Genomic DNA, 25993 nt, shown 5'->3' on the forward strand with positions numbered 1-25993 from the left:
TAAACATATGCTATTTTCAAAATGGCAAATGCAAAAGGAGAAAATTAAATACATTCTTCCAGTTCCAGAATGGATTGGCAATACTAGATGAGGCTGTGGGGGAAGCTTCTATAACATTCATTAATTACCTAATAAAAATCATATCTTTTCAAAGACTCTAGCATAACTCCCAGAAATTTTTGACATATAATCTATTTTTATATTTTCTTTGAAAGTTTCTGATATATGAATAACCATTATTTCATAATGTAATATGAAAGCCATAATGTTACATCTTTCAAAGCTGTCACAGCTAAGTGTAGGTTTCTTTGAAAGTCATTGTAAAAAAAAAAAAACAAAAACAAAAAAACCCCACAAGGTAGGACCATTACTAATGCAATAACAATAGCATTATCTCTAGGTTTGTTTTCCACTAATTCCTTGTATGAAAGAAAACATTTACATTAAGAGCATTATAGGTCATATTCATGTTCACTGCTTCATATTTCAGTTGACATGGTCCTGATCTATTAAATACTACAGCTGAAACTCAGCACTTAGGACACCTATATGGTTTCTGTTTTGCTATATTCATAGGTGCTTATTTTGGATATAAAAAATTCCATATACATAGTTTTAGCATAGTTTTCATTTGATTGAGCTTTTTTCTTTTTTTTTCTTAACAATGTATTATTAGCCTAGGGCACTTGTAAGTTTCCCAGTTAAAGAATGTTAGGGCTGTGTCTTTACTTTGAAAGTAATTACTTTTGAACTAATTGCCCAGACGTTTTTCTGTTACGCAAATGTACAGATATAACAAATACTTATAAAACACACCAGGATACTGTATCATTGACTCAAACTGCTATGCCTAATTTTACTGTGGAAGGGGATCAAAAAAGAAAATACAGAAAAGCCAGTACTGCAACTTTTTGTCTCAAAATGTTTCATAATTAACATTTTTCCTTCTTGTTTGACTCTATTATAAATGGATTTATGAACAGCAATTCTACTATATTTTTAATACTTAGGAAAAATATATCTGAGTGTTAAGCTAAATCATCTCTTTCGGATTTAGAAATTTTTTAGTGAACCTGCTTTTCATTTGTCTTATAAAAAACCACAATAATAATAATAATAATAAAAAAATCACAAATACCTTTGGGTCATTTTAAACACAAATACTCAAAGTTGAGTATTTGAAACTAAAATAAATGAAACTCCATGTAAATCAGGAAATACATGCTGCTTCATCTTAGATGAATGCTACTTAAAGGAAAAAAACATTTTAATAGGAATCTCACGCTATTTACAAACAGTTGCTTCCTTTTTTTAATGAATAGGGTGTTACTTTCTTATTAAAGTTGAACAAATTTAAGTTTTTGTTCATTTGTTTTTACCTGAGGTGAAAGTTAAATTTCAGCAATTCTTCCTAATATTTGATCTACTTGAAGTTGTGCTTGAGTTCTCATGAAGAGTTAGTTCATTACAACAAGCTAGTGCAGCTTCATGGCTTAAGAAAAAAAAAAAAAACTTGGAATCTACTAGGTCAAATTAATGTATTTTAATTTATATGTGTAAAGTAGCATCATAGATTAATGTAAAGGCTTTGTTCTGTAGTTCCAACTAATTATACAAATCTGAAAGCATATTGAGGTATAGTAATTTGTATTAGTCCTCCAGATGTTGTAGACTTTACATTTAGTAGGATTACTTGACTGTCAAGATGGAAAGTGATTTTATTTCCATTTGTCCTACACATTCATTAACACTGTCAACTTTTTAACAGCTGTAAACTCGTTTGTGTAGACTGTTTCTTGCCTATAAAAAAAAGCATTGACATGCTGGATAGATAAGAGTTGCAGAGGTCTCGTATTTCAATGCCAGTTGAAGAGAGAGGAAAGACAGAGGAAGGGAACTGAGGCTAAATATAAACTGAATTTCAGAGCACAGTTAATGGCTATGAAGTGTCTGTCTAGTAAAGGTCAGAAATATTTCTTTAAAATAACATGATTTGAAATAAGGCACTTGCAGTTTATTTCTAAAACTTCAGATTTTACCTTCCTACAGATTGGCCTAAAGCTTTCCATTTTGATAAATGAGGAAAAGAAACATATTTATGAAGTCATTACCAAAAGTTTAAAGAAGTTTCTTCTGTTGATGGTACCAGGAGCACATAATCATTCCAAGCCCACTAGATGGCAAGCTTTCCCTATCGTAGTTGAAAGGGAGTCTTCAGGTTCTGTTGCAGGGAAAAGCGTTCGTGTATGATACAGATTTGGTGACAACAGCCACAAGTAATTGAGAGTTACCAGCTATCAAAACAAGTAAAAATATTTATTCTGGAAGATCGTTTCTGATATTTAATAAATTTTAAAGAAAAAATCTTTTAATTATGTCTATATTCATTGCATAAATGCTAGTTTAGGAAGATAAAACTGTTTTTTGTTTCAATAAGCCACATCCAGAAGATTTTTATGGAAGCCAGCTTGCTTGAATTGTATGAAAACAAAAGGGCTATTATTATTCTATAAATTCTATGAACAGAAAAGAATTATTTTTATTATTATTTTTTTTTAATATATTTGAAAACAGTTCTGACATAAACAAAAAGACAGTATTAGTTTTCTGTTTTCAGTTTTAATATAATCTAAGCTATCCACTACCAAAGTCTGACTTCACACAGTGTTCACGTGACCCTAAGTCAAAATAGTATCTGAATTTTTTTTGGACTCATTGTTTTTCCTTATCCCTAATGTTTTTCCTCAAATCTGCAAAAATTAAAAATGTGAAAATTGAAAAACAAATACACTAAATAACAGAAATTATTATTATTATTTTACTTTAGTCTATAAAATGGTCTGTCAAAGGTCTTGCAGAGGCTATAAGTACAATTTTGCACATTTTATAGAGTGAAGAATGGCAGTGTGGGAATGAAATAAATGATTCAAGGTCACATAAAAGACAGCAGGAGAGCTGGATTGCTTGTACATTGATACATGCTGTATTTAGTGTCTTTAAGGTCTCAGTGAATTACAGTGAATTTTGTCAAATTTATTTTTCTGTAAACTGTACTGTGGATGTTGCAAGCAGTCTGATTCTGAGAAAATAATACGTCTTTGACTTCTATAAAATGTATAGTTTAAACATTAATTCAAGTTGTTATTACAGAAAACTTGCTTTAACTAGTATGTTTGTTTTATGTTTAGTATGTATGATTGGTTGAGAACACCAGTCAGCATGGACATACCAACGTATTTCACACTAGGGATGTTTTTTGGCCAGGGCTGCTTTGCAGATTGAACAGTTACTTAAAAACTTGAGCTGTGGTGCAGATACAAACATTTCCCAGATAGCCAAGTTACGGCCAATCTTTTCTATGAAATCTTCCTATTTTATAAAAAAAAGTATACTTTATTTTCTGAATCTGTGATTGCCAGAGAGCTGTACAGTTAAGTGATTTAAAGCTTTGAAAAGAGAATTAGTCACTACATGCCTTCTAAAGCAGTGCCAGCAGGATTTGTATCCTAGAGGTTAAAAAAGTTTGCTGAAAGTGTTCAGACAATTTTGCAAGATGCAAAAAGAATTTATTGTGCAATGTAGGTGATGTTATTTATTAACATGTGAAGGCCTTTATGAGTTCATAATAATACCTTTAAGATGACTCTATATAGTAGTAACTTTTTTCAGGGTTTTACATGTTGCAGAAGTGGACTGTTGGCATTTGTACTTTTCAAGAAAGATTTGTCATTTATTAGAATACTTGCAATTGCAGTGCTAAATGCATGCAGAAATTGTAACAAGTCAAGGTGGATTGATTTAATATAATAATCATTCTCAAGAATGATTTAAATCTGCAGTTATGAAGCTTTAAATAATTCATTTCAAGTGGCAAATAATGCTCTTTAGTTGTATATCTAAACAAAGTTTGAATTTGAATTGGTTGGTGCAATTTGGTACTGCTTTTTGCTAACAAGAAAAATACTCTGCCAGGCAAGTCCTAGTCCCCCAAATATATGTAAATCATGGTTTTCAGACATGCATCACAAATCTTACTGTAGCTTCAGTGTCACAGTGTTACACTGAGAAATATTTGAGACTGTAGGATGGACTGTAGTAGGACAGAGAAAAATGGGGGAGAGAACAGAGCTGTAACATGGAGGTAGCTAGCTACCTTTTGCTCAGACAGGGACTGTGGTCTCAAGTAAAAAAATGTGCTGATAGAATTATAGAATGGTTTGGATTGGAAGGGACCTTAAAAGCCATCTAGTTCCACCCCTCTCTGCCAAGAGCAGTTTGCTCAAAGCCCTGTAGAAGCCTGACAACATTTGGCAGTGATGGTGCATGGGGCAATGGGGTTAAACCTTCCAAAGAATGAGAAAATACTATGTAGAGAGTTCCAGTAGCTCAAAGTGCTTCTAGAAAATCAAAGCCAAACCTGGAAAGAAGTAACCTAGCTGCAAGAATACAATGGGTAGGAAGAATAATTTCTGATTTCCTTTTCCCCACCCTTTATTTATTTATTTATTTATTTTGATGCAAATATAGGTTGAATCACTTATATGGATGGGGAAAAAAGAAAGAGATGAAGAGGAGAAATTTCCACTACCATGGACATTGATCAGTTTTTAACTGAAACATTACAGGCTGTTTGAATTGCTTATCTTTCAATAGTTTCAATCATTGGATGCATATAAATATAGATTTTTTGGTGTATATTAATACATTTATATATATATAAATACATATATATATGTAAAACTGTAATCAAATATATTTTGACCGTGATCAATTTTTAAAACTTCTGTTTCTTTGTATAAGCAAAATGTAAATGGAAGTCTGCTCTATCAAAGCTGGAATCAACTAGTTTCCTTTTTATGGCTTTCTAGATTCTATCTGCATCACAGTCACTGGAAAGTGTTACTGAGCTTCAGTCAACAGTCCCAACAAATTCAACCAATTTCATTCCTGAAACTGCAGTTAGTCGGCTTACGGCACAAGGTGAGTGAAACTTTGAGTTTTAATACATAATGATTGCTGCTTAGCCTACCAATATTCCAGTATTTGTAAATAAGTATAAAGCTTGTGTATTACTGGAACATACACCATTGATGTTTCTAATGGTTATATTAGAAGACAAGCATGAAATACCATCTTTAAAAGGAAATAGGGTGACTTAGATTTGACAGAAGTAGACTGTCTTACAGTCACCCTTTTAAAACATTTGATTTTGATAAAGCTGTCATATACATAACATGCATGTGCGTACACACAGAAAAAAGCTTTGTGTGTTTAAATATAGTTGTAAAGTGATAAAATGTATATAATGTAAATAAGCTTATGTATATAATAAGATATATATAATATATAGATAGATTTTAAAAACATTGTTAAGGAAAGAATTGAAAACAAAATTTGTATAATTCCAAAGTTAGCATTTATCTTTTACAATTATTGGTGCTCTGTACAAAGAACATTTTGTTTCAGAGCTATTTTAAATAACACTTTCCTGTATTTGATGTTTTTTCCGCTCCAAAATATACTGTTCTAAGTGTAAAAGAAACCTGGATATTTTCTGAAAAATAGAAATCAAGTTATTTTCTGTAACTACTCTACATCATTTTGTATCTTTTGTTTGTTTGTTTTGTTTAAACACCTTTTAGGTCGAAGTGATACTACCACAACAGCATCTCCAAGTCAACATGATTCTGTCACATCTGTTACGTCTAAACAATGTGCTGTAGTCACACCTGCACTTTTGTCAGCTGTTTGCAGCCTTCTGCATAATCTGATGATTGTTACACCAAAAGATACTGGAATTGCTCTTCAACAAGTACATTTGCTAACAGCTCTCAGCAGGTGTGAGATCAATAACTGCTGAACTACAAAGTGTAGTAATGTAATAGCGGTGAAAAGTTTGAAATGAGATCTATGGTTATGGCAAAATTGTTAAAGTTATTGATCAATTCTTGCTTCTGGAGTGTTTTTTTTTTTTTTTTTGACATACAACCAATGCAAGAATTTGGATTTTTTTTTCATAGGAGAGGTAGTCATATTGGTGATACCATTTGTGGTGTGTAGTTTCTGCAGGACTACTGTGTACTGGTCATGTGATGTTTGGTCTAGATGACCATTGAGTCACCTTTTTTTTCTCTTTTTAACACAGTGGTATTTGATGTAGTCAGAGCATATTGAATATTGATCTGACAGAATTGCAGATCATTTTGATTAATTTTATGATTTTCTAGTTTTAATTGAATAAAACTATATTTTGAGGGTGAGCCAAGGTCTGTCGCACTAAAAGAGCGTAAGCAATGCTTGACAGCTTTGGGAAAGATCAGAGACTGTAGTGGGATATTTTTGTTCGCTTGTTTTATTTTTATTTTTGTTTCTATTTTTTTAAATAAGGAACATCTGCTAAATAGCCTTCAGATTGTATTCCATGTTTTTACTTGCATCATAATAAATTCTTTCATCTGCAGACAGTGCTTGGAAATCCTAAAGTGCAGCATATTTTTTTTAAAGTCTTTAAAGAGCTTTTGCAGTTGATCTTCATATGACAATTAAGGAAAAATCTTGTTTGAATACAGTTTATACTATTACAGAGCTGTTTATTGTTACACAAGAAAGAAAATAAGCAATCAAATGTAAAGAATTTTAACCAGTGAAATAATAGCAATAGGAATTTATGCTAGCTATTCTGGAACAGCTTAATGCTACAACGGTTGCTATTGCACTAGATATATTTAAAAAGAAGACTATTTTAAGAAAATACATAATTTATTTTTGCTCTGTTTAAAATGTTCTCAGATGTAGAGTGTTAAGTTAGTAGGATGTTTAATTACTTAAGTATATTTCTAACCAGCTTACTTGATTTTATTTTAGTCTTGTAAGTGCTAATCTGGTTGAGAGATATATCTTGGAATTGAAAGCTCCACTGGGTCATCCATGTCATACAGAACACGTAAAAGCTCAGGTTAGAGATGTACTTGTTACTATTTTTTTAATTATGAAATTAGTTATGTTTGTTATCTGTATTTCTTAACATATGCCAGACATATTGCCATAGGCTATATTCATATGAATCTGTGTTTTTGAAAAGGTTTAAGAGAAAATAAACAGTACTATGTTCAGCATAGAAAAAATAATTTCTGTATTAGAACAATACCTATAACCATCAAACAACTGAAAACCAATTTTGTATTTTTAAAACACATTGAATTGAGCAGTTACAATAAATGTGTAATAGAATTTCTTTGTACAGAATTGAAGTGTGAGACAGATGCAGTTACTGACACTTATTTTCTGTGACAAATCTGGCAGCTTTGCTTTGGCTCCAGTCCTGCAGACACTTGCATAGTTCTCAACTAATTCTGATGTATGCAAAATGTATAAGGGTTGTTGCTTACAGAACTACTTTTGTCTCAAATTTAACTTAGCAAAATATTTAGTTCAAAGGCAGATACCCGTGTCATTAAGAAAAAGTGTTCCTGGCAGATATAGTGCAGATATACTGAAAAGTGTTCCTGCAAAAAATTATTATTTTTTTAAGCTTCAAACTGAGTTTCTGTTTTCAGGAAATATACATATATTTGTCAATATTATTGACCATTCTAATGTTTTTGTTTATGAGCTTCAAGAGAATATCATGCTGTACACATGATGAAAGTCATGACTTTCTCACAGGGAAGTTTATTCTTTGTCACTAGAAAGTTGATTACACACATGTTTCAAGACTAGGAATTTTGTTTCATCTACTACAGTACATATTAGGAGAACAATTTTTAGTTTGCATCCTATTTTTTCTTTCAAGTGGTATATATTCATTCAAAAAGTTATAAATCAATTGAGTTAATGTATTAAAAAATACGGAAGGTGCAAATGTATGGCTTTTATTTCATATATTTTAAAAATATTTAACAGGTACTATTGCTACTTCAATACTTATCATCTGTGTCCAGGCTTCTGAAGTCATGTTTACTAGTGGACTCTCAGCTTGTAATCCAGGATGAACTGTTGAAACCTCTCTTGGGAAATACCTTCGCTATTCTCTCCATTCGCTGTAAAGATGGGCTAGGTAAATAAAGAACTTTGTTTCCAGTATAGCCAAATAGCAGCAGGTCTTTATTTAAGTATCATTTAAAGTTGTCACTTCAGCTATCCAGATTTGTATGCATGTGTAAATAATTTGATTTTTCTGTATTATCTTTGCAGATACTGAGTTAACATCTGTACTTCGTGACACATGGGTAGACCTCTTCAACCTTCTAACTACATTATTGTGGAAGAATAGCCAAATATCTTTTCCATTTGTGACAGCAGCTCTTGCAAATCACTGTACAGCCATAATTGGTAATAACTATTTCTGGATGAGTTTTAACCTGGTAACTAATAAAATAATTAAATAAATAGAAGAGGCATACCTCTTTAGATGCTACTAAATGATTGTCAATGGTATATCCAAAATTACAAACATAAATGTACACAGAAAGTTTGACTGACTTTTTCAAATGAACTTTTTTATCTCTTCCTTATACCATCAGATTAATTTTTGAACTGCAATATAAATTCACAAATCTTGTTTTTATATGTGGGGTAGTAATTCTAGCTGTAAATCTCAACTGGTTACAGCAAATAGAGCCTGAAATGATCCATTAGCACTTTTTTATTTTCCCTGTGTATGTATTTTTGTTTTATCTTACACAAAAGGAAAGCAAAAAGTTTTAAAATAAACTAAGGGATACAGCAATTCAAGATTATTATACATGTGGTTTGTGGGTGGGTATTTTTCTTTTTTTTTTTTTTAATTATTCCTCTGTTAATTACTTGCTTAGTGAGGACTCCAAGGTCACCAAGATTCTCTAATATGTTTAGAGAAACCCAAGTATGAGCATCATTCAAGCTTGTGATTTCTACCAGGTGTATGTTAAATGATGGGGGTAAACTCAAATCCAATTTCACATAAAGCAGCTGATGAGTACTGTCAGTACTATAATGTAAGCTTTTGAATAAAATGAGGAGAGTTCAGAAAATTGTAAAACAAATGGCTTAGCAAATGGCAATTGCTTTTTTTTTTTTTTAACTTTATAATCCAGTTAATGCAGGACGATTAATTCATTCAAACTACTAGAGCAAACTTTTTTCTTAGACTTAGTATCAAAAAGACTTACTGTCAAAATACGTAGAATTTGTAGAATTCCTTATGTAGTACACTAATATAGCAGCTTCTTGGCTAGTACTTTCTTTGATAAGTTTCTGAGTTCTGAAGCATTTAAGTGTTACTTAGAATGAAATATAAAAATCTTTTTTTATTTAACCTTTCAGATACCATTTGTGATTGTGTTCATCTGTCAACCACATATCCTGCTTTATTTATGGCTAGTTTACAGTTCCTCTCTGTCCTTTTGAGTGAGGAAGGAAGACGACAGCTCCAAGATAAACAGAGTATATGTCAGAACTCAACTGTTAGCTTTCTTTTAGATCACGTTGGAGGATGTCAAACATCAGTAATTCAACTTACTGAATTAATTATTCAGGTATTTAAAGTTTAATAATGTGATTGTGGGATATATTTTTGCTTTTTTGTACTTTGTTAAAGGAATGTTGTTGTCTAATGAAAAATCAGTTGATTCCAGTTATGAACTGAGACAACTTTCACCTGAGATATCTATTACACTCATTTTTGAAATTCATGTAATAAGTTAGAGAAATTGCAAAGAAACCACTCCTAGGAAGTTCTTTGGCCATTACTTTTATGCAACAACAGGATGGGATGAAGTCTTATGTAGGGAAGATGATATTTCTTGTATAGAATATATCTGATCAAATACTGATATGGTGTTCTATCTTCCTGTTCTTCCGAAAATTAAATGAGATTTTAAGGTTCAAGCTGTAATTATCCCCATTGTAAATCACAGCATCATTGTTCTTAACAAACTCTTTGTAAAAATTGTGAATCAGAATGAACCAGTAAGCCCTTCAGTTCATTCCCAGATAATGTAAGAGCAATATTGTGCTTAAATACACTTAATATTACTGTATTTTTCCAAACTAGTTTTAAGTCGTCCGGGTAGCATATTTTCATTAAGTCTCTCAGGAACTTGTTGCCTAGCATAATATATATTGGTGACAAGATGTTTTTTAAGATACTCATTCTGAATATTCTCTTTCCTACAGTAATCTCATTATTTTTATTTATACTTTTTTTGTACTGCCCAAAATAACAGTCTGTAAATAAATGGAGGTAAAAATTAAAATCTTCCATTACTTAGCAATAACACAAGTTGTATATGAAATTTATGTCCATCTTCCCTCACATCATCAATTCTGTCTCTGTACTCATTGTCCTTTAAAATATGTGCAGTTTGTCACTGTAACAATAACATTGATCCATGAGTAAACATACTAAAACATTTGCTGAAACTGAAACACTTCCATTTATCAATGCTTTTTATTTATTATTTATTTATTTATTTATTTATTTTATATAGTTCAGTAGTGTTTGACTACAAGACACAAGTTTCATAAAACCTAACGTAACTCTCAATTTCTAGTGTTCTGGAGTCACTTTCTTAACTTTTTTTTATCATCACGTTTAGACCTATTTTGCTATGTAAAATATTGTGTGTTGAGTATGTATCAATTGATATGTGTTTATGATACATAGTATGACCAATATAATGCTGTCTTAGTATCATCTCATCTGCTCTCTTCCTATGGTTGCTGAATTCTTGTAGAATAACCTCAAATAAGAGCTGAAAAGATAACCCATTCTTATATTACATGAAGGGGTATATATCTGCTATGATCCTCAAAAAGAACAGAATTAGGAAAGAAGCAGCTTCAGTTTTCTGAAGAGCAGAGAATATACATTTTAGTTACATTTACTCGTTTATTTTTCACATGGTGGTCATTGAGAAACAGTTGAAATAGGAGGCTATAGTATGTAAAGTAAGCTATTAATATAATCAGTGACGGTAAATATGGTCAAAGAGAAGCACTCAAGCAAATAATTAACTAACATAAAAAAGGATGTGAATGGGAATTTTTAAGCGTAATGCCGTAATATTAATAAGCTAAAACCACAGGATGTGCTATTTGAAGGTGTTATGAGTTTACATATAGCTGTTTTTTCCACTCATCTAGTAGGTAGTCATCAATTAATTATTAATTATTTGTGTTCCCTATGATTGACATAAATTATCCTTTTTATTAAAATCTGCAAATCTTAATTGCAGAGTAAGGAAAATAAAAAAAAAAAGAATATGCTTCAAAAAAGGATGGACTTTTTGCTAGATTTTAGGGTAAAATTTAGAAAATAGACAAAATGGAAACTTAAAAAATATAAATAAACGTACGTATACATGTATATACACACAAATGTAGTACAACCAAGCATAGTTATTTAATCAGTTCTAACCAACCACATAGTATTTTAATCAAAGGAAAACACCCAAGAGACTGATGGGGAAATACGTTTTGTTGTTTTATTTTTGTTTTGTTTCATTTTTACTTAATGATTATAATATTCATTTAAACATATATATAAAGAAATAGCAATTTAACAGGCTGAAAGGTTCTGAATGACTAAATCACAGAAGTCCCATGTCCATGCTTTGTTGATCTAATTTTCTGTCAGTTGTCTATATTGAAATGTCTTCTTTTTCAAGTCATTAACATACTAGTCCTTATCTCTTGACATTTTTAGTTCTGTGGTGGCACTGAACACATCAGTAAGTGATAACTCTAGGGAAAACACTGATATTTTATTGCATCTTAAAATTTGACAAATATATTAGGCAATTACTAGTTAGAGGACAGAGGCTAATAAGAGGTTGAATATGTGATGTACGTGTAGCAGTGTAAAATTTAGGTAGTCCTATGGCTAGGTACTTACAAGATTTCTGTCTGAAGTAAGCTTTTATTTGGATGCTGCATTTTAGGCTGACTTCAAAATATATTTTTCCTTTGCCATAATCCAGCATCAGTTCCAACTTTACTATATTCTTCTGATTACAGTATATACCATTTTCATTTACATGGGAAACATATTTTTGGGGAAAATTGCTAGACAGATAAAATTCTCCAGTAAATAATATATAAAGCACAGACAGCTCTCAGTCTTTTTAAATCTCTTGTTATATGACTACAAATATATTCCTTTGAAAGTATAGAGTTTATATTTACATTATTAGAAATGCAAGGTAATCACAAAGATAAGGGGTACAAAAATAAGCTGCCATTTTTATCCTGTTGGAAGAGTATTTTAAAATTATCTGGGTCAATGATATTTTTACTTTAATTTCACTGATATGTAATGTTCCTTCTCATTCTGTTGAAGGGAAGTCAAATTGCACTGAAGTATGTCAGTAAGTTGTCTGTAATAGTATTCCTGAATATTAGAAATGGTCTGTGGAATGCCAGTATCGAGGCTTTAGGAAAGTAGCATGTTAAGAAAAGAATAAAAGGAGTGGGCTCAGAAATATTTTCCCTTTCCATCACTCTCTCATCTCTTTTACGTAGAGAAAATAATGAAACACTTCAATGTAAATAAACTATAAACATGAATGTAGAGAAGGGAGAATTCCAGATAGGAATATAGTGGTGAATCATCAGAATGAGCATATAGACTCTGGTAACATATTTATGTTATGAATACTACTTTTAATGTGATCACTTTTTCATTATGGTGATGAAATTGCTTTATTTGTAGGTCTGTGAAAGGAAATCTTCAAAAGATGTGCTGAAGGAAGTTGCTGTAAGTGCATTGCTGTCTCTGTTGGCTGTCAGTAAAAACGCCCAGAAATGTGCTTTAGAAGGTAAGCATTTAAAAATGTGTGTTAAATGCTTTATAAATAAAATTTCTCAGTTTTTAAATTATAATGTCCTTTGTCAAAATAAAAGACCTAGTTTTCAGAGAAATTTTTTGTATATTTTAATGGAGAAATTTTATTAATAATTAAAACTTTCAGCTACAGATAATATTTTGTTTTGTCCAGTCCAAAAATTCATGGTTAAAAAATTGTTATATGTTAGAATGAGAAGTGCTGTGAGCTTTTACAGCTAGCAGCATATCCATCCATTCAAAACTGGAGGTGTCTTCACACTAGGAGTGTCTTAAAGAATTCTTCCATTTCTTATTTAACTTTATGCCAATAGAGGTTTGTTGGTGAAGGCATGCCCTGTGTTCTCAGTTCTGTCCATACCTAGACAACAAAATACTTTTTCGGTTTCATTCTTTTGTGCCTCTTTGTTTCTTTCTTCCCATTTTGCAGTTTAAATAGAACCTTCTCTTGCAGTGCAACATCTTCCATGCCTAAGGTTTTTACAGTCATAAAACAAACACCTCTAAAAAGAGACTTTTTGAGTCTACCAGAATGCAGGGGAGATCAGTTAATTTGCATTTCTTTTGTACCGTACATTTAATATCTCTTGATCAGCACAAGTGTGTATTTTGTCCTGGGTGCTTTCTAGTTACTTCTATCTCTCTGTTGGTTTGTTGGTCCTTTAAACCTAGATTGTACTGAAATAGCTTAGCTTAGCTTATATTTAAAGAAGATGTCTTAAGGACTTCTTTTAAATTTACAAATGCAAAGTCCTGCACCCAGAGGGCAGCAACAGTACAGCTTGACTGGGCAACTGAAAAGGACCTTGAGATCTTGGTAGGCAGCAAGTTGAATGTGAGAAGACTGACAGCATAGCATCTTGAGCTGCAGTAGCAGGAGCACAGAGAGTAAATTAAGGGAAAGTATTATCTCCCTCTACTTAGCACTTGCTAGGCCAAATCAGGAATAATGTATCCAGATTTTTCCCAGTACAAGAAAGATATCATCAAACTGGAGCAAATTCAGTAGGTGGCCACCAAGGTGGTCTGGGTCTGGAGCCTCGGAGGAGAGACTGAGGCAATTGGCTTTGTTAAACCTGGACAAAATGAGGCTGTGAGGGGGACCTAATAGCAACCTGCCAGTAGTATGTATGAGGTTGTGAAGAAGACAGATTTCCACAGTAGTGCATGGTATTGAAAGATGAGAGATAATGGGCGTAAATTGAAATGAAAGAGATTCAGACTGTCCATAAAGCAAATTTTTCAGTTTGAGGGCAGTCAAGTAGTGGAACAGGTTGCCCAGAGATATTACATAGCCTCTGTCCTTAAAGATTTTCAAGAGCTTACTGAATGAGGGGCCAAGTAAACCTTGTTTGATAGAGCTGATTGTGCTTTGATCAGGATGTTGGTCTACATGACCTCTGGAGGCTATCCTGTCCAACGTGAATTATCCCATGATGTAACGATCTTGAAATAACTTAAGGAACTCTAGATGCTAATAAATTAACATTTTTCACTTGGAGTCAATTGAACATGTGCTTTTCTTTGTCTCACCTTGGATATAGCAAATCTACTGTGGTGGGGAAAGACTTAAGTGAGATAAATGCATGCCCTAACCTTTTGAAATTTTAGTCTTCTGTGCAGCATTGTTGAAAATAAGCTGAAGAATTGATCTGTTATCCTCTTCTTCCCAATTCATTTTCATATGCTAGCCTAACAGTCTCCATCTTTGACAACTGTCTGTCTTGTTTCAGTGACTTGTAACTAATACAGAGCTAGGAGTATTTTGAAAAAGATCATAAAAAGAATTCATCAAAAATCACCCTCCCCCTTCCATTTTATCAGTCCCTCCTTTGGACATTCCTCTCACAGGAATGTGTTGCAAGAGGACCTAAATATATTTTTGGTTCTTGAGATCATTCTACTAGACACAATCCATCTCAGAAACTGTAGTAGTTATTTTCTGATATAAAGATAATATACTATAAGTTACAGAATTTGTAGAACTGAATCCTTAAATTTCAATTCAGGAGGGTAACAGCAATCAAGATCATTGCAAGCAAGATATTTTATGTTCCATAATGGCCATTGTCATATTGCCAGATGTTGTTAGTAACCCATCCTCTTAGTTTTTTATTATTGTTTTCTTTTCAATAGTTTTGAAACTTCATATTTTAAAGGGTATTTTGAATTCCTTTGATTATGAATGATCTTCTAAATATTAATGATTTTTGTCTTCCAGTTGACCTGATTGACAATTGTATAGAACAGATGAAACATATTCATGCACAGCTGAATTTGGATTCTCTAAAGCCTGGGAAAGCACAGAGAAAAAAGGTAACACAAAAAAACAAACAAACAAAAACAACTAGCCAAACAAACAAAACCCACCCTGACATAATATGGCACTTCTCAGCCCCTTTTTTTTTTTTCATTGACATGGATACTGTTGGTAGCTGTCACAGGTGAGTCAGAGTAAATGACAACTTGTGGTGGTTCTGGATAATAGGGCTTCTTTAAGAGTCCCTGAGTATGGAGCTTTTGCAAACTTGATTATTTCATCAACTTGCTCTCACACCCAGAGTTATGTTCTTGAAGGAATTTTTTGAATTAGCATCTTGTTTATTTAAAAATGAGACACACCACTCATAAATGTGTTTATAATGATGACGTATATATTTCTTTTGTTTTGACTGTCAACAATTTTACGTGGTATGATTTATAAGTAAGCAGTTTCTTCACCATATTGGAGACTAAGCATGAATCCTACTTTACCTCTTCTTTCCTTTATACTTAATAAAACAGAAATAGTCTTCTGGATTGAACAAGCTTACTGGAATTAGATCATCTTTCAGAAGTGGTTTTGTGTATCAGCCTTGTAGAAGTTAGAGGTCAGCCATCATTAGTCTTTTAGTGTCAGAGCAGTACCATGAGGATAGATATTTTGTTCACTTGAATACTTGAATGTCTGTATAGTACGTCACTGTCCAAAGGTCTGTATTTATCTTTGTACTGTTCTTATCAGGTTGGAAACTTTCCTGTGTTAAGGATAGGGAGCTAAGGCAGAGGGAATATAAGGATGTGTTGGTCTGACCAAATACAGAGATCTGCAAGATAGAGTTGGTTTATCCTTGTTTTTATCCTTGTTTTATCTTGTTTAGGGAAGAAAAATAGGTTCTTTTAGGAAGTGATTCATCTGACTTTTTTTTTAGATGTCTTCTTTAGGATGGAACAAATCGAACACAGAAAGCATTCCCTCCAATTCTACATTAGTTGTAACAGAAATGGAGCTCTACATTACAGATCTCTGCATTTGGCCTGGTCAGTTCCCCTAGAATTAATGTGAGTTATAAAGAGACAGGAGGAGGTGTCCAAGTAACTTGCTGTAAATGTCTTTAGTATAAGTGTTTTAAGATAGCTGAGATTAATCTGACCTGAAATCAGAACGAAACTCTGTGGAAGATATGTGACCTGAACATTGATACCTTAGATTTGCACTGCTCCATTGAAATATGTTTCCTTCATTGCACAAAATGAATTCTGTTTGTGTTGGTGATCTTCAAGTATTTTTCTCTAAATAGGAGGATAGCCTTAACAAGCAGTTAAGATGTGCTATGCAGCTCCTTAGAAACTGCCTCTTTCAGAATGAAGAATGCAAAGTAAGTAATTCCTTCCAGAAGTGCCCCTCTTGAAGGCATGTGTTAGTCCCCTTTTTGTATACAGAACACCATGTAAATTATGGGCCTGCATCAGACATTTGCTTATCCCTAAGGTTCCCATATATCAGTGCTTTGGCTACACTGATGCAGCTTTTCCTTTCTAGAATCAAGAACTTTACCTTTACACAAAGGAAAAAAAATAGATGAGATTATTGTTGAGCATTTTTCCTGTTTTCGTCAAGAATCTGCAGAGACATTTTCTTGAAGGAAAGGACGTTGTTAATAATTGAAGTTTTCTATTATTTGCTCTGTAGAACTGCATTCTTCTATTTCCATGCTTTTTGAGTTCCAGTTAGTTTAACTGGAGTAGAATAAAACTGTAGAATAGGTAGCTCTTCAACAATCACAGCTGGAGTGAATAAATCTTTACTTTTATCTGCATGTCTCTCAGTAATTAAAACATTTTACAGTGGTTCTAGACAAGTTTGGCTTACTGATGTAATTCTCCAGAGCACTAAATTTAATTGCTAGCAAATAATATTCAGTAACCATATATTACGAAGCTGAACTGAAACAAAAATATGGATATATACCTGAGAACTTGCTGCCAAAATATTTTAATACTAAGAGATGCTATAATACTATATGGTTTATAAACTGTAAGCATATATATCAGTAAAAATAATTTCAAGGTATTCACTGAAGAAGTTGAAGTATGAACAACTGAACAATATAAATGCTATAAATGTCTTGTTGGAATCATGGATCTTTCATTAATGTTGTGGGGTTTTGCTTCTCTCTGTTCAGTCCTTTAAACCAAACTAATGGGACTCAACAAGATAAAAAGAATGCTTTTCTCACTTTGTTTATACTTCAAAGTATTTAATAATATAGTAGTTTTCATTCTTCCTCATGTTCTCATAGATGGCAGCACTCAAAGTTCATCTTGTTCCTGTTCTGAATTTGCTATGGCCATGGTTTTTAATAGATGACTCCTCAATGGAAATTGCTCTGCATTTGCTTTGTGTCTACACTGCAAACTATCCTGCAGGTATGAGAGTCATTCTGTGATGTAATACATCAACATATTTTGAAAGAATAATTAGGATAGCATTAAAAAAAAAAAAGAAAAAAGCATAAAAGGAAAAGAATGTCAATTTGTCAATTTCTACCATAACAGCAGAGTATAAAAGCACTGGTCTGGTCCATCAAAGTACATCAACAGTTTTGATTTTAATACATTTAAGACTTTTGCTCAGATCCCATTTCACTCTGTTGGTTTTAACAAGAATGTAATTGTGTTAAAGTATTAAATAACATTTAATTCAAACCATATTTGAGGGTTACTCTGAAAGTCCTACCAAACTGAATAGTATACTGTAGAAATACAACTTTGGGAATTGTATCGTAGAGAACAGTATATCAGTACTTTATACGCTTTGTATCTAAGCCCTTATTGAGAAGATTCTGGTTTTGAATTATTCAATATTCTAATTTAATTCCATGTTATATTTCTTCTATTTATATATTGGGCTCAGTTAACTTGTGTTTGATGAAAGTATATTTTGTGTAAAGATTTTTTTCTTCATTTGAGGAAATTCTCAGAGTAATTATCCCCGCTACTAGAAGCCTCATTCCATATCCTGGTTTATTGACTCAGATAACAATTTGCTTGTGGCTTGAAGAGAGCCATATAAATATGTTGTTTTCTCCCTATCAACACACCTTTAAGAATTAGCTTAGTTAAAATATACTAACTGAACGTATCTGAACATTTTTATATTCTTTTTAAGTTAATGTCTCCAGACCTCAAATCAGTTTGTAATGTACTTTTTCATAATGAGGTATTGGTTTTTTTTGTTTTTAATATGGATTTAAAAAATACATGCATATAATAGCCACCCACAGGATATAGATTTAAAAGCAGGGAATATAAGGCTCTGTGATATACCGGAAATCAAGCTTAAAGTTCTGATGGTCTTTCTTGTTCCTCTGCCTCTGGGTGGTATTTGTATTTTTCTTGCTAATAAGGTTTTGGATAAATAATGTTTTCTCTTTCTGTTCATAGTTGTTGATTTTTGAGGTGACCCAAACTTACTCATCTACTTTGAGCTGATTAACTGCTTTCCCTTAGTGCAGTCAAATAAATGATGCAGATGTTTGTAATGGTTAAAGACTGTTTTGTTTTTATTTACTTTTGCCATGTAAATAATTAACCACAGTTGCAGTTGGCAAATACCACTAAATTAAAATGTATACATGCACATTCATGCATAAACATTGTATTGGCAACTTACTTGTTCCCTGCTGCTGTGCTAATTTGAGCTTGTAGTCCTGTAGCATAGTATTTTGCTTGGTACTGTGGTACAAAGTAATGGTAGCTGCGGACAACACTCATTTCTCAGAAAAGTACTTTAAGAAAATAAAAGTTTCAGAGTACACAGACGCGATTTGTGAACCAGTTTCAGAAGGTCACTTTGGATTCTTATGTCACATAATTTTTTAATGCCTTGGATATAATGTACCAGGATACATTCCGAGACAGAACAATGGCTTTTTTTAACAGCAGAATAAACTCTTAGATTCTAGAACAGTAGACTGCTATTCCTGTAAAGTGCTCCATTTGAGTCACTTTTCTATTCAAAGCACATCCCATTGACTTCACTATGGTTCAAAGGAATTAAAAAACAAAACAAAAAACCACTCCTTTTAAAAGTCACAGCTTGATCTTTGAGCTGTTAAGCCACTCTTTAGATAGCTTTTTTTTTTAATGTATATGTACATTCCTCATCTGATAAATGTTTAATTTCCTTAAGGTTGTACTTCACTTTGTTGGGTCAGTGGTGGACAGTCATCACTTTCTGTACGAAGTGCAGCTGGCAGTTCATTAATGTATAACATCTTGAAATTGGCTTCCCAAGTATCAAATGATAACAGCCCATTTCAGCAGGTGGTCTTCAGTCTTCTTTCTAACCTTGCTTTGTCTCATGACTGTAAAGGCATTATTCAGAAGGTACGTAATATTTACTGATTTTTCACAATGTCATATATGCACTTTCTTTTTCTTAATAAACCCTCATACTTCAATATGGAGTGTCTTGTGATCAAAGCTAAACTGTCCCATCTCTTTCAGCCTTTCCCCATATGTGACATGCTCTAGTCCCTTAATCGTCTTTGTGGCCCATTGTTGGACTCTCCAGTATGCTCATGTCTCTCGTGTGCTGGGTAAGGGGCAGAATTGGTACTCCAGCCTCACAATTACTGACTAGAGTGAAAGGATCACCTCTCCACCTGCTGGAAATACGTTGCCTAATGTAGCCCAGTATACCTTTAGCCTTCTTTGTGGAAAGGGCGCATTGCTGACTCATAGGATCATAGAATCGTTAAGGTCCAAGATCATCTAGTCCAACCATCCCCCTACCACCAATATTGCCCACTAAACCATGTCCCTAAGCATCACATCCAACCTTTTCTTAAACCCCCCCTGGGGACAGTGACTCCACCACCTCCCTGGGCAACCCATTCGAATGCCTAACCGCTCTTACTGAGAATAAGTTTCGCCTAATTTCCAACCTGAACTTCCCCTGGCACAACTTTGAGTCCATTCTGTCTAGTCCTATCTCTAGTAATCTGCAAGAAGAGGCCGACCCCCAGCTCCCCACACCTTCCTTTCAGGTACTTGTAGAGAGTGATAAGGTCTCCCCTGAGCCTCTTCTCCAGACTAAACAACCCCAGTTCCCTTAGCTGTTCCTCATAGGACTTGTGTTCCAGGCCCTTCACCAGCTTCGTAGCCCTTCTCTGGACACGCTCCAGAGCCTCGATGTATTTCATGTTCAGCTTGGTGTCCACCAGGACTCCCAGGTCCTTTTCTGCAAAGCTGCTTTTCAGCTGGATGGCCCCCAGCACGTACTGGGTTTGTTCCTCCCTACATTCTTCTCCTTGTTGAACTTTGAGATACTTGTCAGCCCATTACTCCAGCTTGTTGAGGTCCCCCTGGATGTCGATATGGCCCCCTGGCATATCAGACATTCCTCCCAATGCCCCCTCATTGTCTATGAAGGGGAGGATACTATACGTTTAACACTTGTTCATATAAGTAAGGAATCAAGAACACATTAGATAAATACTGCATTGATTCAGTTAAATTGTTTCTGGCTCGTTTGGGGGCAAAAACAGTAAGCAGAAAGTAAAATGCTTATGTAGTGGTGGAAATTGTACTTCAAATACATGTATTGTGTTGGTCCAACTTTTAAGTATCTACTACATAAATGATTACATATACCATATTAACTTTTTAACCAAGATGTGGATTCTTTAAAGTATAAAGTTATATATAAAACAATATATAACACATACATGTTTATATATATTAAAATGTTTATATATTTATATATAAATAAAACTATATAAATAAAAACATTAGTACTAGGTTTTGATCAAGCATAGAGATTGGAAGGTCAAACATTAGTGAAGAAACCATGGAATACTATATATCCTAATATCTTTTTTCTTCCTTCTGACAGAGTAACTTCCTGCAGAACTTTTTGTCCCTTTCATTACCAAAAGGAAGTCATAAAAATCCTAGTAACATATGTATTCTTTGGCTAAAGCTGCTACTGAACATATCTTTTGGAGAAGATGGACAGCAAATGATTATGAAGATAAATGGTTTTATAGAACAGATCGTGGAAATGTGTAAAAACAAACACAAGAATAGCCAATATATAGCACTACTTATTCTACATAACATTTGTTTTAGTCCAGCAAATAAACCCAAAATATTAGCTAATGGTAAGTGCCTAAAGGGTATTTAAGCTATTAGAAAATGTTATATCTTCAAAAATACCATGTTTTCATTGTAATTTGTGTTGCTGACCAAGAACTTTATAGAAATGCCTTTCTAAATAATATTAAAATGATTTTCATAGAAGTTCTTATAGAACTGCTATTTTTGTCAGAAATACTCTTAAAAATAAGAATTTGTAACAAAAAGAAAAGCAAAACAGATTTAAAAAATATCATGAAACTGAACATTTGAATATAGTAATACAACATGAATTAAAGTATTTTTACAGTTAACAGTTCTTTTTACAATTAAAGTATTTTTACAGTTTTCTCAAACAGCTAGTTTTTTAGAGGGAGATTCCATGTGTCATTGTCTGAAACAATGTATAATTATTTTTAAATATTTCTACCATGGGTTTTCATAACTTTGTTGGACAAAACCGTATTAGTTCCTGCAAATCATGGCTGTTGAGACAAACTTTTTTGTTTTGGCATGTGCTGAAACTGTTTATAATAACGGCGAAGTTATGATCATGACGTATATGTTTAATGTAACAACATGGACAGAACTTTTCTCAGTTGCTTGTAAAGAGCATGTTTCTTTCTCCCATTTAATTGCAGAGAGAATGCTTCTGTCTTCCTTATAACTACTCAGCAGGTCTTTTATAGTGTCCATCCTTGTCATTTTTTCCCCTGCAATGCTGATTTGCTGCCTTAATTAAGCGTACATTATTCACATACATTATCTGTGAATTTTGTGAAGTGAACAATCTGACTTGAAGAGACTTGAAGGTTTCAGAGTCAGGCTAGAATATTAAGGTGCCTACTGTAGGGTTAAAATATTTCTCATCAGTTAAAAATCACCTATGTAGTAATTACTACGGAAAATAGAAACATCTTAATTTCTATCCTGATATGGCTCAAGTTGTGGATACTGGGAGTTATAAAAAGGTTTTATGGCTTCCTCAGTTCCAGTGCATATCTGATGGCTGTGCATAACGTGTGCGTGTTTTATTACCAATTGCTGATTTTTTAGCATTGATTGTTTTTGTTTTTGTGTTTTTAAACACTAATTTCAATTTTGTGAGCATATTTAAATTTAATCAGTCTGATAATATAACTTTAATTCTTCTGCCATACCAATACTTGTCATAGAAATAAGTGCTCTCCAAGGATAAAAATACAGAGATGTGTATATTTGATGATATTTTCTAGACGAGGGTTGTTTTTGTTTTGTTTTTATCTCATTAGATAAGGCTATTGCAGTGCTGTCTACCTGTTTGGAAAGTGATAGTGAAGCAGTCCAGAGAATAGGAGCAGCTTCACTTTGGGCTTTGCTTCACAACTATCAGAAGGTTAGTATTTGAGAAATACTTGAAAAAATGTAATCTTACTGTTATACATGGCAACCTTGAAATAAACAAAAAATAAAGCTTACACCAGCAATTCCATTTTCTTATGTTAATAACATAGGTGCTTGGGCTGGGGGGTTGAACAACATAATAAGTAACTTGTCCTGTGTGATTTCAGACTGCTTACATAAATGCATTCTGGATGATGACAAAGTCATTTGCTAATTCTAAAATTCCAGCATTTCATATTCTTAATTACTGTCATTTTCTAGTTGAAAACAAAGGAGTTAACTTTGCTGTTAAAGTGTTAACATGGGGGGGAAAAATCAAGTCATTTTATTTTGTTTGTGTGTGCTGCAGGCAAAAGTGACTCTGAAGAATCCATCAATAAGGAGAAAAATAGATGAGGCTTATTCTGTAGTGAAGAGTAAGTTTAAATTTCGACTAATGTCAATTATGTATTTTTCCATCAAGTAACTCACTAATGCATTTTAATTTATATCTTCATGATTTTTTTTTTGTTTTCCTATAAGATTTTGAGGGGATACTTTCATCTCTAAAATTATGAGTACAGATGATTTTTAGCTAGGCATCTTTCAAGTACAGATATAGTAAAATGGTTAACAAATTTGAAATTTTAAATCTCAGGTTAGTTTGTAAGAACAGGTCTGATTTGGTTTGCAGCAAAATGCTTTCTTCGTTACATGTGATGCTTCTTTGTTAGTTCTTAAACTTTAGTGAAAAGAAAGTCTTCATCTAGCATATACTTTGCTTAACAGTTCTCAAATTGACTTGATTCAGCTACATAGATAAGGGATCAGAACAGATCATTGTGCCAGTCTTAAAATACTGTACCATGAGTTAGTTGAAAGCTTGAGTATTTTCCTCAAGTAACTGAAGATAACTATAGTTTGAATAGCTTTTATATGATAGATTGCTATCTTCAGCTCAAGAGCATTCATTTTGAAATGATTTTCAAACATTGGTCTGGCGTTGCAGCTTTAGTAGGTAATAATCACATCAGGCTCTGATCTTAGAAACACATGCAAAGTTTCATTTTGAGCCAATGTTTTCCTACTGATTTCATTTGCTCTATATTCCTAATGAAATAGGTTCATCAGTGCAGAGGCTTGTAATACCAAGTTCCCATAGTATTTTGCAAGACAGAATTGTCATAAAATTTCTGCTTACATTGAGCACTACTTGACAGTATCATAATAAGTATATCATAGAACAGATCATGATAGTTCGTCCTATGCTATTGTAATCCATTGATTTCATCATTGTGCCATTTCAAATTCATCCTTCACTAAGTCAACCATCAATATACATGCAATATATGTATGTGCAATATCAATAATATAATGCAATGTTTCATATACCAAAATGGTTTAAAATGGTATAAAAATGGCTAAAATGGTAGATTGTTCTTCTAAGTACAAATGAATAAATTTTTCAACATGCCTTTTGGTCTTTTTCATTTCATACTTTGCCTTTCCCAAGGACAAGTTTTAGCAAAAGCAGGGGATTACCTTATTGTAACACAGAAGAATCAAAAGGCATTTTTCACTTTTTTTTGTTACAACTGAATGGGGTCTTGGAAATGTCGTTAATTACAGCCTTTTAAAAGCAAACAACAACAACAACAAACAGACTTTGCAACATAAAGTACTTTTACTAAATTTTCTACTCATAACATTGTGGATATACTTATAAAATACGATGAATTCTAGCAAGGTGTTTGATATGATCTTTGAAAAAAAAATCATTTCATATTCAGAATCAGTGAGAAGTTCACATCTTGTTTTTTTTCCTTTTTTTTAGCTACTCCACAGCCAGAAGGGAATGAGCTAAATGCCTACTACTTAAAATGCTTAGAGAATGTTGTGCAGCTTCTTGATTGTTAATGATTATCAGATGAATTCTTATCTTGAAATTGGACAGATTACTCAATGGGAGCCTGAAATTTAAAGAAAAGACTTCTAATTCATGGATTTATGGAAGTAGCATGCATGCTATGGAAGAAATTTATGAAGTCTTTGAAGAAGGAGTTGATCACCTTGAACCAAAGAAGTTGCACTAGTTGTGGCTCAGACTGTTTGTATTCTAATCCCAGTTGGGAAGTTATAATGATGCTGCTATGTAAAGTATGTACACAGGAGAATGAATGTACAGAGGAAAAAGATGTGAAAAATCAGTAATCTTCTTAAATTATGCATTGAAATTGTTACTGTAAATTATTAGAATTGTGGTTTCAGTTTGGTCTGAATAAAGTTTTGTTTGTTTTTTAATTCACATCAGCATATGGTGTTGGTGGATCATAACTTGTAATGTTGCAGATAAGCACAGTGGAAATATACTTAGATTTAAGAACTTGTAGTGTTGGCAGTCATGTTGTGTTATGCCTGTTAGGTATAGAACAGCAACATGTGAGTTTTAGTTTTGAAGGAGCTTTCAGTTAAAATTGTTGCATTTTTTTAATGCTAACAATTTAAAAAAAAACAACTCCCACTTACTGATACTGCAAGTGACAGGTATGTTAACAACCAGTTTATTCAGTTTGAGATATGTGCATCAGTTTTAGTTACAACATCATAGAAAATAGAAAATATTGAAACAAAATCTTGTACTTTCCATTTCCTAAACCCTCCAAAAACTTTTCCTTTAGGAAAAAATAAATAATAACAAAAAACAATATGTTATCCAGGCCTGTGCTTTCTTTGATCTGCTACTATGTAACTATGGTCACAAGTTTTTCAGTATTATTTACTAAATGAGTTTGAGGGAAATACACTTTAATTAATGCCTGAACACAGGACAGTTTTGTAGAACATACTTCTGAAATATTTGCAGAGTGTTTATAGATTTCCCTGAAGACATACAGTTTTATTTTAAGTCAGGGACAGACAGAAGTGAGCAAATACCAAATCTTTGGTAATGTCTCTAAAAGTGTTGTAGCAATGCCATGTTTATGTGTCACTAGCATTTTCTACCTAGCCAGGTGATAAAAGATATTTTCCACTGACAAAACAAAGGAGATTTTTGCTTGTTTCTGCAGTGCCCAAAGAACTGTGGGTGCTGCCTCCCTGGAAGTGCTGAAGACCAGGTTGGATGGGGCTTTGAGCAGCCTGCTCTAGTGGGAGGAGTCCCTGCCCATGGCAGGGTGGGAGATGGTCTTTAAGGTCCTTTCCAACCCAAATCATTCTGTGTCTTTATGACATAGAATGTGTGATTTGGTATTACTCATTTGACAAAACCATGATTCTTATAATAGTTGTATTAAATAATTACTAGAAATATAATTATCAGCTAACCTTCCTCTCCCTGACAAAACAAAAAGCAAAGAGAGGCCATCAAAGCCTGACTCTTTTCCACTTTATGCATTGAATAATTAT

General features: G+C 33.0%; 1 protein-coding gene across 4 annotated transcripts in view; it reads left to right on the forward strand.

The window, feature by feature from the left end:
* The window catches only part of RTTN (rotatin), an 88441-nt gene extending 63548 nt beyond the window's left edge, over window positions 1-24893 (forward strand). For 2 of the 4 annotated variants that reach the window (XM_048080882.2, XM_048080884.2), the window contains 15 exons: window positions 4869-4980; window positions 5643-5838; window positions 6865-6955; window positions 7903-8056; window positions 8194-8331; window positions 9304-9515; window positions 12692-12797; window positions 15045-15139; window positions 16384-16461; window positions 17386-17512; window positions 19278-19474; window positions 20985-21252; window positions 22498-22601; window positions 22959-23025; window positions 24423-24893. In XM_048080882.2, coding sequence (XP_047936839.2) covers window positions 4869-4980; window positions 5643-5838; window positions 6865-6955; window positions 7903-8056; window positions 8194-8331; window positions 9304-9515; window positions 12692-12797; window positions 15045-15139; window positions 16384-16461; window positions 17386-17512; window positions 19278-19474; window positions 20985-21252; window positions 22498-22601; window positions 22959-23025; window positions 24423-24505 — 2028 coding nt within the window. In that variant the 3' untranslated portion in view covers window positions 24506-24893. Of the gene's footprint in view, window positions 1-4868; window positions 4981-5642; window positions 5839-6864; window positions 6956-7902; window positions 8057-8193; window positions 8332-9303; window positions 9516-12691; window positions 12798-15044; window positions 15140-16383; window positions 16462-17385; window positions 17513-19277; window positions 19475-19594; window positions 20942-20984; window positions 21253-22497; window positions 22602-22958; window positions 23026-24422 lie in introns of those variants that run through there. The other 2 variants (XR_010829590.1, XM_066992741.1) reach the window with 2 other exon arrangements.
* Window positions 24894-25993: the final 1100 nt, after the last annotated feature.

The sequence above is a fragment of the Anser cygnoides genome, chromosome 2 (assembly GCF_040182565.1).
Source record: "Anser cygnoides isolate HZ-2024a breed goose chromosome 2, Taihu_goose_T2T_genome, whole genome shotgun sequence".
Taxonomy (NCBI): Eukaryota; Metazoa; Chordata; class Aves; order Anseriformes; family Anatidae; genus Anser; species Anser cygnoides.